The 17,975-nt window shown below is 41.3% G+C and overlaps 1 protein-coding gene across 1 annotated transcript in view; it reads left to right on the top strand.

The window, feature by feature from the left end:
- Window positions 1-2,624: 2,624 nt before the first annotated feature.
- The window catches only part of LOC137622210 (heparan sulfate 2-O-sulfotransferase 1-like), a 60,907-nt gene continuing 45,556 nt past the window's right edge, over window positions 2,625-17,975 (top strand). Inside the window, exons 1-3 of the mRNA XM_068352677.1 lie at window positions 2,625-2,700; window positions 7,605-7,764; window positions 16,949-17,154. Of these exons, the coding sequence (XP_068208778.1) occupies window positions 7,632-7,764; window positions 16,949-17,154 (339 nt within the window). The 5' untranslated portion in view covers window positions 2,625-2,700; window positions 7,605-7,631. The remainder of the gene's footprint in view (window positions 2,701-7,604; window positions 7,765-16,948; window positions 17,155-17,975) is intronic.

Below are 17,975 nucleotides of genomic sequence, written 5' to 3'. Positions count from 1 at the left end.
GGGAGTGGTCATGGAGGGTTGTAAGACTCCCCTAAAAACTGTAGGTAGTAGGTTGGCCAAGGCACCAGCCAGCCATTGAGATACTACCGATAAAGAGTTACACAGTCCTTTAACTGGCCAGACGTACTACATTGGATTCATCTCTCTGGTTACGGCTCATTTCATCTTTGCTGACTTACACAGAATAGTCTGGCGTATTCTTTACACATTTTCTTCTTTCCTCATATACTGTACTTGACAACACTGAAATTACTGAACAATTCTTCTTCTCTTAAGAGGTAAACTACTGCACTGTAAATTGTTCAGTGACTACTTTCCTCTTGGTAAGAAGAGACTCTTTATCTATGGAAGGCAGCTCTTTTAGGAGAAGGACACTCCAAAATAAAACCACTGTTCTCTCGTCCTGGGTAATGCCATAGCCTCTGTACCATGGTCTTTCACTGTCTTGGTTTCGAGATCTCTTGCTTGAGGGTACACTTGGGCACACTATTTTATTATGTTTCTCTTCTGCTCGTTATTTTGAAGTTTTTATAGTTTATATATGAAAATTTATTTTAATGGTAATATTGTTCTTAAACTTCTCTTGGAATTTATTTCATTATTTTCTTTCCTCACTGGGCTATTTTCCCAGTTGGAGCCCTTGGGCTTATAAAATCCTGCTTTTCAAATTAGGGTTGTAGCTTAGCCAGTAATAATAATAATAATAATAATAATAATAATAATAATAATGATAATAATAATAGCAACAACAATAAAAGGGACAAATTTCTCAGTCTTCTGAAATGATTTATCATATTATTTACAGGATAACAATTATAACATAAATGATAAAAAATAGGAGACAACAATCTTACCTAAAATAACATTAGGGAAGAACAAAATATACCGGAATGTCAGAAATATCTCTCTGCAGAAGAAGGCAGAATCATTTACCCTGAGAGCAGGAAAGTTCACAGAATCTTAGATTCTATGCTAGAGAAAAGGCCTTTAATGCTAAGCTTAATGCATTTTACATAAAACTCCATAATGCTAGACGAAACTGAAGACTCTCTTTGTTTTCAAAGTGCTTCAATAGTGTGGATTTGACAATAGATGTAGAATATACAGTGTGATACTCTAAAATACATATAGAATGTATAGGACAAACATGTCTTGTAGGTCCTGTAAGGATAAAAAGATTCCTTGTGCGATAGTACCAGGAAAAGCACCCCATAAAGTAATGTATTATTATTATTACTGTACTTGCTAAGCTAGAACCCTTGTTGGAAAAGCAGGTTGCTATAAGTCCAGGGACTCCAACAGGGAAAATAGCTCAGTGAGGAAAGGAAGCAAAGAAAAATACTAAAATATTTCAAGAAGAGCAACGACATTAAAATAAATATCTCCTATATAAACTATAGAAACTTTAACAAAGCAAGAGGTTATAGCACTACCCCAGATATGAGAACAAAGGTTTTATTTTGGAGTGTCCTTCTCCTAGAAGAGCTGCTTACCATAGCTAGAGTCTCTGAACAATTACAGTGTAGTAAGAAGGATTGTTAGTAATATGTGTTGTCAGTTGTATGGGGACAGAAGAATATGTAAAGAATAGGCCAGACTATTCGGTGTGTGTGGGTGTGTAGGCAAAAGGAAAATGAACCATAACCAGAGAGAAGGATCCAATGTACTATTGTCTGACCCGTCAAAAGATTATGTAAACACTATATAATTGAAACCCAAAATGTGACCCACCCCATTTATTATGAATAATATTATTACTAGCTAAGCTACAACCCTAGTTGGGAAAGCAAGATGCTATAAGCCCAAGGGCTCCAACAAGGAAAAATAGCCCAGTGAGGAAAGGAAACAAGAAAATAAATATATATAAGAAGTAATGATAAATTAAAATAAAAATATTTCAAAAACATTAACATCATTATAACAGACATTTGATATATAAACTATAAAATGACTTACGTAAGCCTGTTCAACATAAAAATATTAAGTTGGTATGCCATGCAAACAAGAAACTTTTTGTTTTCGTAAACCAAAAGGTATTTTTGTCATACAGAAATATCTCCCTTTTATGATTCTGCTTCCTAATATTTTTACTACGATTATATTGTATTATAAAGTTCACATATAACATTCCTGGACTGGTACCGAGGGTTCTCGCCCAAGCCCTTGAGAAGTATGCGAGGAATGTGTATAAAAAGAAGAAAAAGAAAAAAAAAGGGACTGGTCACTTCACTGTTAGTAATTTTAGAACTAAAAGGTATATTTACAACGTGTCTTAGCATATAATGCTTAAGTAAAACATGCATGGAGTATTTTATGTACATAAATGTATTAATTTATATTATTTACAAAATAATATACCCCAATTCTTTAGGGTATTTCGTCAACATCGCAGTTCAGTAAATGGCACCGTACTTTTAAATTTTTTTAATAAGTTTACTCAAATTTATATTCATAAGGGTAATATTAGTATATAATAATATATAAAGTGTATTTAATTATTGATTAAAATAAATAATATATAATTAAAGCTCTTTTTTATACTCATATATCCATTATAGGTAGATTTATTTATAGCTGAAAAAATTCTATCCAAAGAGAACGCATTCAAAAGGTAATATTTTCCTCGCCGCTTATGAGTTCACTGGAACGTTGTAATGTTTACAAAAGTATTCATATTATGCAGCTAATACTTTTCTTAAGGTACTGTACCTCATCTCATTGTGAGCATTTAGCTGAGTTTATACTAGTTTTGGGGGTAATATCCTATCAGGATATCTATATAACACGTGAATTTCATGTAGAATCCCTGTGTCGACGGGAAGTCATGGCGATAAAAATCTTTTAAAATAAGGGTGAATTGTTTACTACGCTATTGATAGGAATATAGGGCCGTCATAGCAATTATTATGGAAATTTGATTTATTTCAGTAATAGATGGAGTTGATGGTGATAGTTTGCGATGCATAACTTAATCAGGTCTTTTTAAAAAAGGTAGGTTACCTTATACCATGGGTAGCCTTTGCAAGGTAAGGATTGGATGATTCTCCTAATCAAATGCAAGCCTTGGCTTTTACGTATGAAATTATTCAGGTCAGTATAATAAAGTATAATTAAGGGAACCCATATTAGCAGCAAGTTCCTCCCACGTGCATTAAAAATGGACGCCAATTAGCATAAACTTCATCACCCTAACCTAACCTACAAGCTGTGTCCTTACCTACTCACCTAATTGGGGCGGGGGGGGGGGGGGTTAACGCCCTCCTGAGGAATCTTTGTATATCAGCGGCCAGTTCCTCCTATGTGGATTAAAAATTGACATCAACTAAACCTCAACTTTCCGCCCTAACCTAGCCTACAAGCCGTGTCCTTACCTACTTACCTAAAGGGTGGCGCTGTGACACCCCTCCCACTGCCATATTCTAATTTAGACAATCATACATAAGGGTGGCCGCTATCATACATACACCCCCTCCCTTACACTGCCGTATTCTTAGTCGGCCGTCATCATACATACAGGTGGCCGATAATATACATACACCCCTAATTAAGTACGGGATGCAGGGTGGATGACGCCTCCCTGGTGAATAAGGTAGCATAGGTTAGGTTGGGATGAACATGAAATTTTTGTTTACTAGTTGATGGTGCACTGGTAGAGATTTTACCCTTCAACATAGTCGGTACCAGTTCGGTAAAATTATATTTATGGATGGGGAAACGGGGTGTGTGTATGATAGCGGCCACCTGTATGTGTGAATACGGCTGAATAAGAATACGACAGGGTAAGGGTTAAGTGAGTAAGTAAAGACGCTGCTTGTAGGTTAGGTTGGGGGGAAAGTTTAGGTTAGTGGTCATACATTTATATGCATGCAGGAGGAACTGGCCGCTGATATACAAAGGCTCCCGGGTAAACGTTTCAAACAGAAAATATATATTCTCCTGTAGTAAATAACATGAACCAAATTTGAGCTTCATTTCAACTGCAAACAAACTGAACAACCAGTTCGACTACTTTGTTCCCCACTACACACTCGCTAAAACTGGTATAATTGAAGTCGAATAAATTTGTCCCTAACTATAATAAAACCACATTGAAGATGCCTTTGACAAAAGAAAGCTTCTACAGGAACTAACATTCCTGGTTAACATTTTAGATAAAAACAGGACTGGTTCCATGGCATCTTTTGTGTAGGAGACCTTTAAATTAAATTTCCTACTCTAACCACCTTTCTGAGTACTGGGTCTGATATTAAAAGAGCGTATCCTGCGAGAGGCAGGTGGGCAAGTCTTACCCCGTGTGCCACCTGTCATTAATAAACTACTTTGCTAACGATTCAGTGGCCGACTCGGAGCCTTTGTATATCAGTGACCAGGTCCTCTTGTGTGCATTAAAAATGGACACTAATTAACGTATTGAAGTAAACTTCCCCCCCTTGACCTAACCTACAAGACGTGTCTTTACCTACTTACCTAATGGGAGGGATAGCGACCCCCCTTACTCGGCAGTATTCTTAGTCGGCCGTCATCATACATACAGGTTGCTGCTGTCATTCATACACCCCACTGACTCAACTCTATTTGTTCCTATTCCTACACAAACACAAACCATAGTCCTTCAATGGGAGTACGATTTTGGCAAAACTGGAATAGCTGTTTAAAAATCTAACAAGGTGGTTGTAGTTACTGGTGGGTGGAAAATAGCCCAACCACCCAACAGCCTTTGAAGCTCATTTTGATTTCAGTTGCAAGCTAATACAGAAGCATTTCTTAGTGACTCATCGGGCTGTTTTAATCTTTTGGTTTTTCTTTCGGGTTGGATAAATGTTCTGGCAGAAAATTGTGTTTGAAGTATATTAGAAAAAAAGACAAGGATGTGCAATTGCTTTCTGGTTAAACTGTAAATGTTGACCGTATTCCAAGCAAACTTGCTGTTATCAACAGCATACTATTGTACATGGCTTCATGTCTGTTTCTGTCATTCCCTCACAAGTGCGGCCTTACGATAACTACACGAACCTAAGGAATTTTGCATTCCTTAGACAGTGTCAAGGTGAACCTAAAGAAATTGTAATTTTTAGACAAAACTAGTACTATATTCCGTTGAAGAAATAATGTTTTACTACTGCCAGTATTTAAATGGAGGGGGGCCATCCTCCTCCTACCCATGCAGTGTCTTCTCAAGCCTGGAAAGGTGCTAAGGGCATATCATCTGGTAGTGTTGTCCCTGCTGCATCAAAAAGTTCCCTGTGGCCTCTGTCTTCAAAGGAAGACATGGTTTGTATGACTCAATAGAAGGTGGACTTCAAGTTCTCCCTTCTAATTAGCCTCATATTTGTTATGTTCTTCACGCTATGACATCTAGAAGAACAAATACAGTATAAGATATCGTTGAAGAAGTGCAAGAAGGCGGGTCAATAGGTGCCGTGTACGAGTTGGCAAACAATCTTTCCCCATATGTGCAAGGAAGGGATGGTGTGGTACTAAGAATCAATCCATCCTGTGGTGGTGTCTCAAAATGTTATATAGGTGATCACATTTCATTCTCCCCTTTTCTCTCAATCTTTCCCCGATCTCTCTCTTATCACTTATAGGAGAGATAGAGAGAATCGGTGCATGCCGCAAAATAGGCCACATAGGAAAGAACTACTGTATTGGCACGTGCTGCTTCTACAAGCTATGCTACATCTCATGCTGAACGGAGAGCCCTCGAATGAACCTGAATAGGCTGCTATTTCTAGCCCAAAGTATCTGCATAAGAAGTCTTCAAAGTTCAATAAGATCGATCAACTGGTGTCAAGTAACTCACTGACCGATATCTCCACGTGTGTGCGAGAGAGAATTCGTACCGGAATGTTCAGTACCCATTCCCAAGGTGTGCCGGTGCTCATGTTTGTGTTATCAGTGCGTGATCGGTTGATATAGAGGACTCCGCCCTCCTTTCCCTACATGTTCGAGTAATACCTCAAGATCTTCCTCACAGAAAACTTCAGTCCCGAGGAGGAACTTAAAGTTGGTCTCCTAATCCTCGTACTAATCCGTGAGTGCAGTGGATTGGGGGAGGTGAGCCTGACGCCGTCTTCAGAGAAAATCTCAGTCCTTGATCGGTACTTCAGTGGCCCTTGAAAGTTAAGACCATCCTTGGTTGATTTGGCCCTGGTTCGAGGCGATAAAATCTGGATTTGAGAATTCCTTGGATTCAGCTGAATAAAAACAAAACCCTTGCCCCCACCCCACTTTTGACTCAGAGAAGGTTTTATGCACCAAACCATGCTGCGTCATCTACTTTGCTCAGTTTAGAGAAGCTCAAGGGGGAAGGTACATACTTCTCGGCCTTTCAGTCGGCGGCCAGGGAATTATCTGCCATGGCCTCCCTCCAAGCTATCTCTTGACTTGACCAGTGGTCAGGTGCAGTGACATACTTTGCAAAGTATGAGCCGACCATCCTGGTGCTTTCAGGAAAAGCATTGGAGAGATAAAGAAATCAAGAGGGAAACGCTGATCCTGGCATTCCCCCTCTCCCACTGCCGATGATAGGGGAATGCCTGTCATGCCACTGCGCAACGTGGCAGACACGGAGCTGAATTGTGAGTAGAAAGTGTCCTTAGGGATGGTTATTTACTTCCCTTTCAGGACCGTGGGCTCCCAGTCTCACTTAATCATAAAGCTCTCATTCGTCACTGTATAGTATAATAGCTCACGTCAATAAACAGGGGGCAGGCACAGTCTCGTCCCTCTCTGCGATCTGACAAAGTGGATACAAATACAACAAGGGTGGTATTTCACAACATAGCGATACCATCCAAGTACAGTACATAGCGGGCAAGACACCCTCAGTTGGGTCGGAGTGAGACCTACATCATTGCATAGCAGAGAGGCTTCCTGTGGAGTTCTCCTGGCATCTACCAGTTTGCCACATAGCGAAACAGGATGCTCGCCCATTTTAGACCCATTGTCAAGATGGCGGCTGCAAACAGGACATGCTTTTGCTTGGCAATCTTGGGTCCAACAAGCCTCAGGAGATAATAAAAATCAGCTTTGTTCATCCTGTGGTAGTTGTAGAATTCTTCAATTCAAATAATATACCGATAATACAAATTACTGAAACGGTTAGAAAATTTCTGGGCACCATGATGATATCAGCTGATCGGTTTCGTTTAGCTTTTTCCCATTTGCTCCTCGAACTGCGATATCGTAGTGCGATGCTACAACACTTTCATTCGCTATCATCGGCTGAAGGCTGGCGAAAACCTCGGACAAGAAATTACTAGTATGATTCCATCATTACAGGACCATGTATAATGACATTTCCAGGGAAGAAAAAGAACCAATTATTCTGTTCTAGGGGACTTCCAACCCACTAACCAGTAAGTCTCCCTATTTAAAAGACGAAAGATTTGCAGTTAGAAAATATACAAATTAATCTTAAAAAATATTTATTTTTTCTTGGATTTGACATACATTAATTCCCATTCTATGTATACGATGTGATCGCAGATTCTTGATATAAAATTTTAAATTTTATTTCATTATTTTTCTTTACAGGAAATTCTTCATATACATTTTCATGAGGGGACATTTTAATCTATCATACTTAATTTCCATTCCAGACTGTGATACGCTTTTAAAATTCCAATATGAATAGTTCGCGCCTGAAGAGTTCTCGGTACCTCGTATTTCTAACCATTGGAGTGAGCGGGTTCACAATGTTGATGTATTTCCACTTGGCCACAGAAGTAACACATTTACGCAATGTAATGCACTCCCACGGTAAGTATCTATCTCTTTAGGAAGAAAAATATATATATTTTTTATATAAATGGCCTTTGTGTGGTGTACTAATTGAATGCATTTTCATTATGAATGATGATTTTGATTTGTTTTAATTTTTTCATTTCTTTTTTTACTGTATGTATGTTTTCTTTACTTCTCCTTTGAGCTGTTTTTTCTACCGAAGGTCTTTGGAATTGTAACTTCTGTGCCATATAGGAAGCAAGTATGGTTTAGATTGGCCTCCAATAAGTCCAGTTCATCCACAGATTGGTCAATCAAGAAGGCAAAGAGATGCTACTTGCGAGTCGTCGGAGTATTTGCTCTTGGGATAACATTGACTGACTTGAATGTACTAATGCTTTCCATGAGCACTTCTTCCCAATACAAAACATGACACTTTAGGGCTAGTGAAATTGTACTCCAAATTATCCCACTTTATCATTCAGCCTTCTTATTCCTTTGGTGACTGTAAGCAACGTTATAGCTCTTTAGCGTCATTGTTATGAAGAAAAGTACAGTATACTCAGTTATAATGTTGCATCCTTGTAAGCCTGTCCCAAACAGTCAGGCTAGGCAGCACTAACAAGGGTAGCCAAAGTTAGGGCATTCACCGAGTGGACCTACACACTTAGACAAAGTGACCTCTATTCCTACATCTATTGCACCTTAACTTTTAGTGGGACATATATTTTTGGGTGATGAACCCATACTATATAAGAAACCATTACTTGAGTAGTCACTTCAAAATGGTCGTCTTTAGCAGGGGCTGAGTTTGTACAATTGCTAAACCCATAATTTGCAGTTTTTTGCTTTTTGATGTGGTCTCTGACCTAACCACTGAGAAAATTGATGGTTCACTAAAGTAAAATTCAGTTCAAAATTAATAAGCATATGATTTTCATAATGATAATGATACTGTAGTAGAAATAATTTTAATGATACTATAACAATAATAATAATATAATAAATAAATGATAATAATGTTAATTGTTTATGAATAATAAGGATGAAATTAATTTTAGATTAGTTATATTTCATAGACTTGCGTGATTCATATGAGGTACAGTAAGCCTTCTAGTATTTGAGATAATTTCTTGTAAGAGAGAACAGTGCATGCTATATGTAAATTATATTTAAGAACTTTTATAAAATAATGGTCAAAGATTACTCTAATCAACAGTAGTTTAAAATTGTTGTAAATATTTCATTAAGGTAGAAGAGACTCTTTAGCTATCGTAAGCAGCTCTTCTAGAAGGACTCTCCAAAATCAAACCATTGTTCTCTAGTCTTGGGTAGTGCCATAGCCTCTGTACCATAGTCTTTCACTGCCTTGGGCTAGAGTTCTCTTGCTTGAGGGTACACTCATACTCACCATTCTATCTTATTTCTCTTCCTTTTGTTATTTTTTGAAGTTTTTATAGTTTATACTGGAAATATTTATTTGAATATTGTTACTCTTCTCAAGATATTTTATTTCAATTGTTCATTACTTGTAGTTTATTTTCTTATTTCCTTTTCTTCACTGGGTATTTTCCTTGTTGGAGCCCTTGGGCTTATAGCATCTTGGTTTTCCAACTAGGAAACTAGGATTGTAGCTTAGCAAGTAATAATAATAATAATAATAATAATAATTAACCCTTTTACCCCCAGGCTCTTTGGAACTTTCCAACCGTTAACCCCCAGGGGTTATTTTTTTTCAAGCACATTTTGCAATATAATTTATTTATTTTCAATATTAAACTTACCCGATAATCATGTAGCTGTCAACTCCGTTGCCCGACAGAATTCTATGGAGGGATACGCCAGCTATCACAATACTGTACTAGAAGGGGGTGTATTTACCAGCGCCACCTGTGGCCAGGTACTCAAGTACTTCTTGTTGACACCTCCTCAATTATTCCTCTGTCGTGCTTCCGGCAAGACGTTCTGGGATACGCTTATGTTCTTGGAGTATTTTCACGACTTTGGTGAAGTATTTCTCTTTGATTTCGGCTGTCGCTTTACTGGAAAACTTCTATATTAGCTTAGTTAGCTTTTGGAATTAATTTGATTAATTTTGGTGACGAGAGAGTATGAACTCTCGTTCACCTTTCAATGGCCGACCCTTCCCTTAGACGGAAGTGTTGGTGTCTAAGAGAGTATAGACTCTCTTTCTTAATTTTGCTTAACAAAAGTTATAGATTTATTTTATATCTCTCCGCCTCTTATAGGCCTCTTCGATTAACTTCCTTTTATTATAAACTCATTAAAATTAATTTTTATATTTGTTTATATTCGACCTTCCTAATAGTAGGCGGTCTTTTACCGAAGTTAATAAACTTTGAGCCCGTCATTTCGGTTTTACCTGTTAACATATTATGCTATTTCCGCCACAGAGTTTGAAAGATTTTCTTTGACAGTCTCGTACTGTTTTCAAAGCTGAACTAACGTTTTGTTTTGTCTCTGCAGTTGTTGACGTTCAGAACGTTCAACTTGCACTCTATCGTTACGATAGAGAAAGAATGTTCACGGTTTCACGTTGCAGTAAGAGTAACCGTGTCTAGCGTTTTGTTCATTCTTTCTTAACTTAATGGTTTTGATCCTAATAAAGGAACTTTTCAGTTTTTTTCCTTTAACAATAATATGTTTTAACGATATATATGATTGGGCTCTTCTCTCAGGTTCTAAGTCAAGAGAGAGAGAGAGAGAGAGAGAGAGAGAGAGAGAGAGAGAGAGAGAGAGAGATAGAGACGGAGGGAGAAAGAGGATAAACGTTTCATTCAAGCCTGCCAGGCGTACGAGTAACGTCGTTATCGTTTTTTTTTTTTTTTTTTTTTTTTTTTTTTTTTTTTTTTCTTTTTTTTTTTTTTTTTTTTTTTTTTTTGCTCTTCTCCCTAGTCTCTTTAGGGGAAGAAACTAAACGTTTCTAGAGTGATCTAGTGTTTAGTCTCTTTCCAACCACTGATTTATCTTTCATTAGATTTTTCTGTTACATTGTAATTCTGTTTTCGCAATTACTAACTTTGAGAAAGGATAGAATTGCGTATTTCAGGTACAAACCACTTAAAGTTTCGAGTTCAGTGAAATAAGTGCAAACAGAAATCAAAGTGATAAGTGATTAGTGCGTGAGGGTACTTTTGTGCGCGCCAGTCGTCCTCCCAGTCCGGGACCTCTTGCAAGCTCCCAAGCCCAGGGGAGAAGCAATGTCGAAGGGCATAAGGGTTCAGCAGGCCTTGATCGGCGCACAGAAGTATTCTCGGTGGTTGTGGGCGTGTCTTACCGAGACCGTCACTCCCACCCGCAGACGATTGAGCCCTTATTTTGCTCGTCTGCAGAAGAGATTAGGGGAGAAAATAAAGGCAGAGTAACGCTGGTCTCAGGTCTCAAGACTTCTTAAACGTTAAGTCCAGACCTATGCCAGACGTACGAAGTTAAAGTTCACAACCCGAATGCAGTCATTGGGTTAGCTCTGACTCTCCTCAGTCATCAGTTGATTACACTCCGACTAAGAGGAGTAAGGTTCTGCCACAACAGATCTCTGCTGTTAAGGCTTTACCTCAGCAGAACTTAGTGTCTGCCGACCCCAAGTTAACTCTACTGCAGTCCATACAGTCACAACTTTCGGTCTTGATGCGTGAGTGTCGGGCTGAGAGTGTTGCACCGCCTGCACTCCCTCCACCTGTTCTCGCTGCACCTGTGCTCGCCCAGCCTGCACCTGCTCCGCCTGTGCTCGCCCAGCCTGCACCTGCTCCGCCTGGTCGCAGCACCATCTGCCAGGCGTACGATGTTGTGAACTCTACTACAGTCCATGCAAGCACAGCTTTCGGACTTGATGAGTGAGTGTCGGGCTGAGAGTGTTGCTCCTCCGCCTCCGCCTACACTCCATCCTCCTACACTCGCTCCGCCTGATCACAGTACCATCTGCCAGGCGTATGATGTTGTGGACTCTACTACAGTCCATGCAAGCACAGCTTTCGGACTTGATGCGTGAGTGTCGGGCTGAGAGTGTTGCACCTCCTGCACTCCCTCCACCTGTTCTCGCTGCACCTGTGCTCGCCCAGCCTGCACCTGCTTCGCCTGTGCTCGCCCAGCCTGCACCTGCTCCGCCTGGTCGCAGCACCATCTGCCAGGCGTACGATGTTGAACCACTTTCGGAGTTTGCTGTTCACAGTGTTGTTCAGCCTCAGCCTTCTTTAAGGCAACCCTTGCTTTGGGATCAGGAGAGTTACACTCTTCCTCCTCCTCCCCTTGCTGCTCCACCAGTGGTGCAACTCTCGGTTGGGGTACAACAACCTCTCCCCTCCGTGAGTCTGTCTGCTCAACCAGCGCTGCACCGAGTTCAACCCTCATCTAGGCAAGCTCATCTACACCATGCACTTGCGCCTCAGGAGCCTCAGCTTGCTAGAACTTTACCTTGTTCTGCGCAGCCTCAACCTTCTCATGCTCCACTCATCTCTCAGGAACAGGAACGGACTACTCCGCCTCCGTCCTCCGCTCAGCTGGTGCAATCCTTGGGTGCAACTCTTGCTAGGAGTCAACCTCCTTCACCCTTGCACCTGCCTTCTGCTCCGTCTGTTGTTCAGCCTATGCAGTCTGAACCTCAGGTTTTCCCTCAAGTTGAGGAAACCTCTGTTGTTGTTCCAGCTCGTTCTGACTCTGCTGTTCAGCATACCATGGTTTAAACCCCATGCAAGCATGCATAAAGCACTCTAGCACTGGTCATGGAATTTCTGAGAAATGTTAAACGCCATGCACACGCTCTGCTTTCCTTTCAGCAGGCTCTGCTTACAGCAGGCTCTACTTACTACATGCTCAGCATTCAGCATGCTCTGCATTCAGCATGCTCTGCATACAACATGCTCTGCATACAGCATGCTCTGCATTCAGCATGCTCTGCATACAACATGCTCTACATACAGCATGCTCTGCATACAGCATACTCTGCATACATCATGCTCTGCATACCTTACCGCATGCTTCTCAACACATCTTGGGTTGTTGCCAACTCACTAGACTGTCAAGCAGTTTCATAACGTTGCCTTCTAGTCTGCTGCTTTGCACCAGTGAACCCTCACTCAGAGAACTTAGCTTTTCTAGGATAAGGTCCCTGTAGATGAGAAAGTTCTTTTCTCCCTCCTTCTGATATTCCCTTGAGGACTCTGTCATTTGGAGGGAGCCTTTAGCTGCATAACCTCTTATGGACTTTTATTTAAGCATAACATGCTTACAGGGAAGGTAATGGTTACACTTCAGCCGCTAATCCCGTCTGTTACCACACCTGCTCCCATAGACCTTGAGCTGTGTTGCATGACATGCAGTCCAAGCTTAGTCCTTGTTAGAGGATTTTTTGTTTACGGAGTCAATGTGTCACGGAGAAGACGTTCAACAACCAACAGAAGGGACTTGTTGTGACGCAGTGGGCAACCTCAGCAACCCGTTAAGGAGTTGTCTGTACGACCCAGACAGTCTAGACAGATTCGGGTTGTCACTGTACTTCCTCGCTTGCCCATGATTGACAGTTTTCAGACTGTGCAGCAGTATCATGATCTTGTGTCCGGCTCCGTCAGACGACTGGCTTTTAAGAGCTCCCTCAAGTCGTCGCTGTCTGGAGATTTTCAAATGGACTATGGATCTGACCAAGGAACTGGGCCTCCTGGTCAATTTTGAGGAGTCTCAGCTCGTTCCATCCCAGACCATTGTCTCCTTGGGTATGGATCTTCAGAGTCGAGCTTTTCGGACTTGTCCGTCGGCCCCAAGGATCTTCCAAGCCCTAGAATGCATCCAGAGCATGCTGAGAAGGAACCGATGCTTAGTCAGGCAGTGGATGAGTCTAACAGGGACACTTTCATCGCTGGCCCTGTTCATCGAGTTAGGGAGACTCCACCTTCGCCCCCTTCAGTATCATCTAGCTGCTCACTGGATAAAGGACATGACGCTAGAGACGGGCTCAGTTCCTGTTTCCGAAGAGATGAGGTCTACTCTAACGTGGTGGAAGAACAGCATTCTTCTCAAGGAAGGTCTACCATTGGCTGTTCAGTCCTCCGACCACCGTCTCTTCTCGGACGCATCGGACACGGGCTGGGGTGCGACACTGGACGGACAGGAATGCTCGGGAACATGGAATCAGGAGCAAAGGACACTTCACATCTATTGCAAGGAGTTGTTGGCAGTTCATTTGGCCTTGATAAACTTCAAGTCCCTCCAGCTTAACAAGGTGGTGGAGGTGAACTCCGACTACACCACAGCCTTGGCTTACATCTCCAAGCAGGGAGGGACTCATTCGAGGAAGTTGTTCGAGATCGCAAGGGACCTCCTCATTTGGTCAAAAGATCGAAAGCTCACGCTGGTAACGAGGCTCATTCAGGGCGATATGAATGTCATGGCAGATCGCCTCAGCCGGAAGGGTCAGGTCTTCCCCACAGAGTGGACCCTTCACAAGAATGTTTGCAGCAGACTTTGGGCCCTGTGGGGTCAGCCAACCATAGATCTATTTGCTACCTCGATGACCAAGAGGCTCCTCTTGTATTGTTCTCCGATTCCAGACCCAGCAGCAGTTCGCGTGGATGCCTTTCTGCTGGATTGGTCCCATCTCAACCTGTATGCATTCCCGCCGTTCAAGATTGTCAACAGGGTACTTCAGAAGTTCGCCTCTCACAAAGGGACACGGCTGACGTTGGTTGCTCCCCTCTGGCCCGCGAGAGAATGGTTCACTGAGGTACTGCAATGGCTGGTCGACGTTCCCAGGACTCTTCCTCCTAGAGTGGACCTTCTGCGTCAACCTCACGTAAAGAAGGTACACCCAACCTCCACGCTCTTCGTCTGACTGCCTTCAGACTATCGAAAGACTCTCAAGAGCTAGAGGCTTTTCGAAGGAGGCAGCCAGAGCGATTGCCAGAGCAAGGACGACATCCACTCTCAGAGTCTATCAGTCTTTATGGGAAGTCTTCCGAAGCTGGTGCAAGGCCAATGCAGTTTTCCTCAACCAGTACCAATGTAACCCAGATTGCTGACTTCCTGTTACATCTAAGGAACGTAAGCTCCCTATCAGCTCCTACGATCAAGGGTTACAGAAGTTTGTTGGCAGCGGTTTTCCGCCACAGAGGCTTGGATCTTTCCTCCAACAAAGATCTACAGGACCTCCTTAGGTCTTTTGAGACCTCAAAGGAACGTCGGTTGTCCACTCCAGGCTGGAATCTAGACGTGGTCCTAAGGTTCCTAATGTCATCAGGATTTGAACCGCTCCAATCAGCCTCTTTTAAGGACCTCACATTAAAAAACTCTTTTCCTCGTGTGCTTAGCAACAGGTAAAAGAGTAAGTGAGATCCACGCCTTCAGCAGGAACATAGGTTTCACATCTGAAACGGCTACATGTTCCTTACAGCTCGGTTTTTTGGCTAAAAACGAGCTTCCTTCCCGTCCTTGGCCTAAGTCGTTCGAAATCCCAAGCCTGTCCAACATGGTGGGGAACGAACTGGAGAGAGTACTTTGCCCAGTTAGAGCTCTTAAGTACTATCTAAAGGTCAAAACCATTACGAGGACAATCAGAAGCCTTATGGTGTGCTATCAAGAAGCCTTCTCTACCAATGTCTAAGAACTCAGTTTCTTACTACATCAGGCTTCTGATTAGAGAAGCAAATTCTCATCTGAAGGAAGAAGACCTTGCTTTGCTGAAGGTAAGGACACATGAAGTGAGAGCTGTGGCTACTTCAGTGGCCTTCAAACAGAACCGTTCTCTGCAGAGTGTTATGGATGCAACCTATTGGAGAAACAAGTCAGTGTTCGCATCATTCTATCTCAAAGATGTCCAGTCTCTTTACGAGTACTGCTACACCCTGGGTCTATTCGTAGCAACGAATGCAGTAGTAGGCGAGGGCTCAGCCACTACATTCCCATAATCCCATAACTTTTTAACCTTTCTCTTGAATACTTTTTATGGGTTGTACGGTCGGCTAAGAAGCCTTCCACATCCTTGTTGATTTGGCGGGTGGTCAATTCTTTCTTGAGAAGCGCCAAGGTTAAAGGTTGTGATGAGGTCCTTTAGTATGGGTTGCAGCCCTGTATACTTTAGCACCTTTGAGTTGATTCAGCCTCCCAAGAGGAACGCTGCGCTCAGTAAGGAAGACGATCTTATTAAAGGCAGAGTAACGGTTCAAGTCGACTTCCTTACCAGGTACTTATTATTTCATTGTTATTGTGGATAACTGATTATATGAAATATGGGATACTTAGCTATCCTTTAATCTTGTACACTGGTTTTCACCCACCCCCCTGGGTGTGAATCAGCTACATGATTATCGGGTAAGTTTAATATTGAAAAATGTTATTTTTATTAATAAAATAAATTTTTGAATATACTTACCCGATAATCATGATTTAATCGACCCTCCCTTCCTCCCCATAGAGAACCAGTGGACCGAGGAATAATTGAGGAGGTGTCAACAAGAAGTACTTGAGTACCTGGCCACAGGTGGCGCTGGTAAATACACCCCCTTCTAGTATTGTGATAGCTGGCGTATCCCTCCATAGAATTCTGTCGGGCAACGGAGTTGACAGCTACATGATTATCGGGTAAGTATATTCAAAAATTTATTTTATTAATAAAAATAACATAATTGCTCTAACAGCCTTAATTTTCGTCATAGAGAGGCCAGGTTGGTCTCATTCTCTTGGAAAATGCCTGAAGTTTCTGAAAAAATTATAAAAAATATGAAAAAAAAAAATATAAGTAGCAGTTTTTTTGCAAGGACATACCTGTACGTCCCTGGGAGTAAAGGGATGGGTTTTGTGAAACGTACCAGTACGTCCTTTAGGGGTAAAAGGGTTATGTACGAAATGCTTCTTGAAATGACCGCATTCTTTATTTTCTTATTTCCTTTTCTTCACTGGGCTATTTTCCCTGTTGGAGCCCTTGGGCTTATAGAATCTTGGTTTTCCTGCTAGGGTTGTAGCTTAGCAAGTAATAATAATAATAATAATAATAATAATAATAATAATACTGTAGATATGTAAAAGTGCTGCTTCTTGAAATGACCGCATTCTTTATTTTCTAATTTCCTTTTCTTCACTGGGCTATTTTCCCTGTTGGACCCCTTGGGCTTATAGCATCTCGGGTTTCCTGCTAGGGTTGTAGCTTAGCAAGTAATGATAATAATAACAATGTACAAGTGCTGCTTCTTGAAATTTTTTTTTTTTTTTCTAACAGCTGCATTGGGGTCTATACTCCGCGGAGTCCCACCAGTCGATAACGTCTTGGATCTGGACAACCTGGTTATAATATACAACAGAGTCCCAAAAACTGGATCTACCTCTTTCATAGGTTTAGCCTACGATCTTTGTGCCAAAAATAAGTTTAATGTTTTGCACATTAACACAACAAAAAATATGCCCACTTTGTCATTGACTGATCAGGTATGTTTCTTTTACGTGTGTCATTTTCAAATTGTTGTCCGTCACGTAGTGCTTGTATATTAATAAAATAATTAAGAAGGAATTTAATGTTCAAATGAAGATTTAAATTTACGGAAGGAATTTATTTTAATGATAATTATCTTGCATCCACCCTCTCATTCCCTGTACAGTACTATACTGTGTATTCTTTTATAAGTTTATTGTGTTTACGTAGCATATTATACAGTCATATTATTTAAACGTTTGGCAAGGGTAGTCAAATCAAACCCTGAACTTAAGATTGTTAATCAATCATATTTCTTGATTCAGGTTCTTTGTCATGTCTAGACTTATCTCCCAATCACCTTTTTTGCCTCAATTTTTCTTGATCACTATCACCTTCAAAGTTGGTTTGTTCCTATGCATTTACAAGCCTTCCATGACTAAAGTGCTAACTGGAATGGCCGTCGATTCATTACCAAGGAAGTTGGTTAACGACAGGTGATAGGAGGCAGGACCCCTTCCCACCCAGCTGTCTCATACTTATTTACTTTTGACTTTAGCCACTCCACGAGCAACCCTTTCAGTGGTGTCTGAAGTATCCTGGGTCAGCAGCTAGCAATTCCCTTTCCCATCATTACCAAGGAAGTTGGTTAACGACAGGTGATAGGAGGCAGGACCCCTTCCCACCCAGCTGTCTCATACTTATTTACTTTTGACTTTAGTCACTCCATGAGCAACCCTTTCAGTGGTGTCTGAAGTATCCTGGGTCAGCAGCTAGCAATTCCCTTTCCCATCATTACCAAGGAAGTTGGTTAACGACAGGTGATAGGAGGCAGGAC

This window comes from Palaemon carinicauda, chromosome 29, assembly GCF_036898095.1.
Source record: "Palaemon carinicauda isolate YSFRI2023 chromosome 29, ASM3689809v2, whole genome shotgun sequence".
In the NCBI taxonomy this organism is placed as follows: Eukaryota; Metazoa; Arthropoda; class Malacostraca; order Decapoda; family Palaemonidae; genus Palaemon; species Palaemon carinicauda.
The sequence above is the reverse complement of the archived record's forward strand: the minus strand, read 5'-3'. Positions and strand labels throughout refer to the sequence as shown.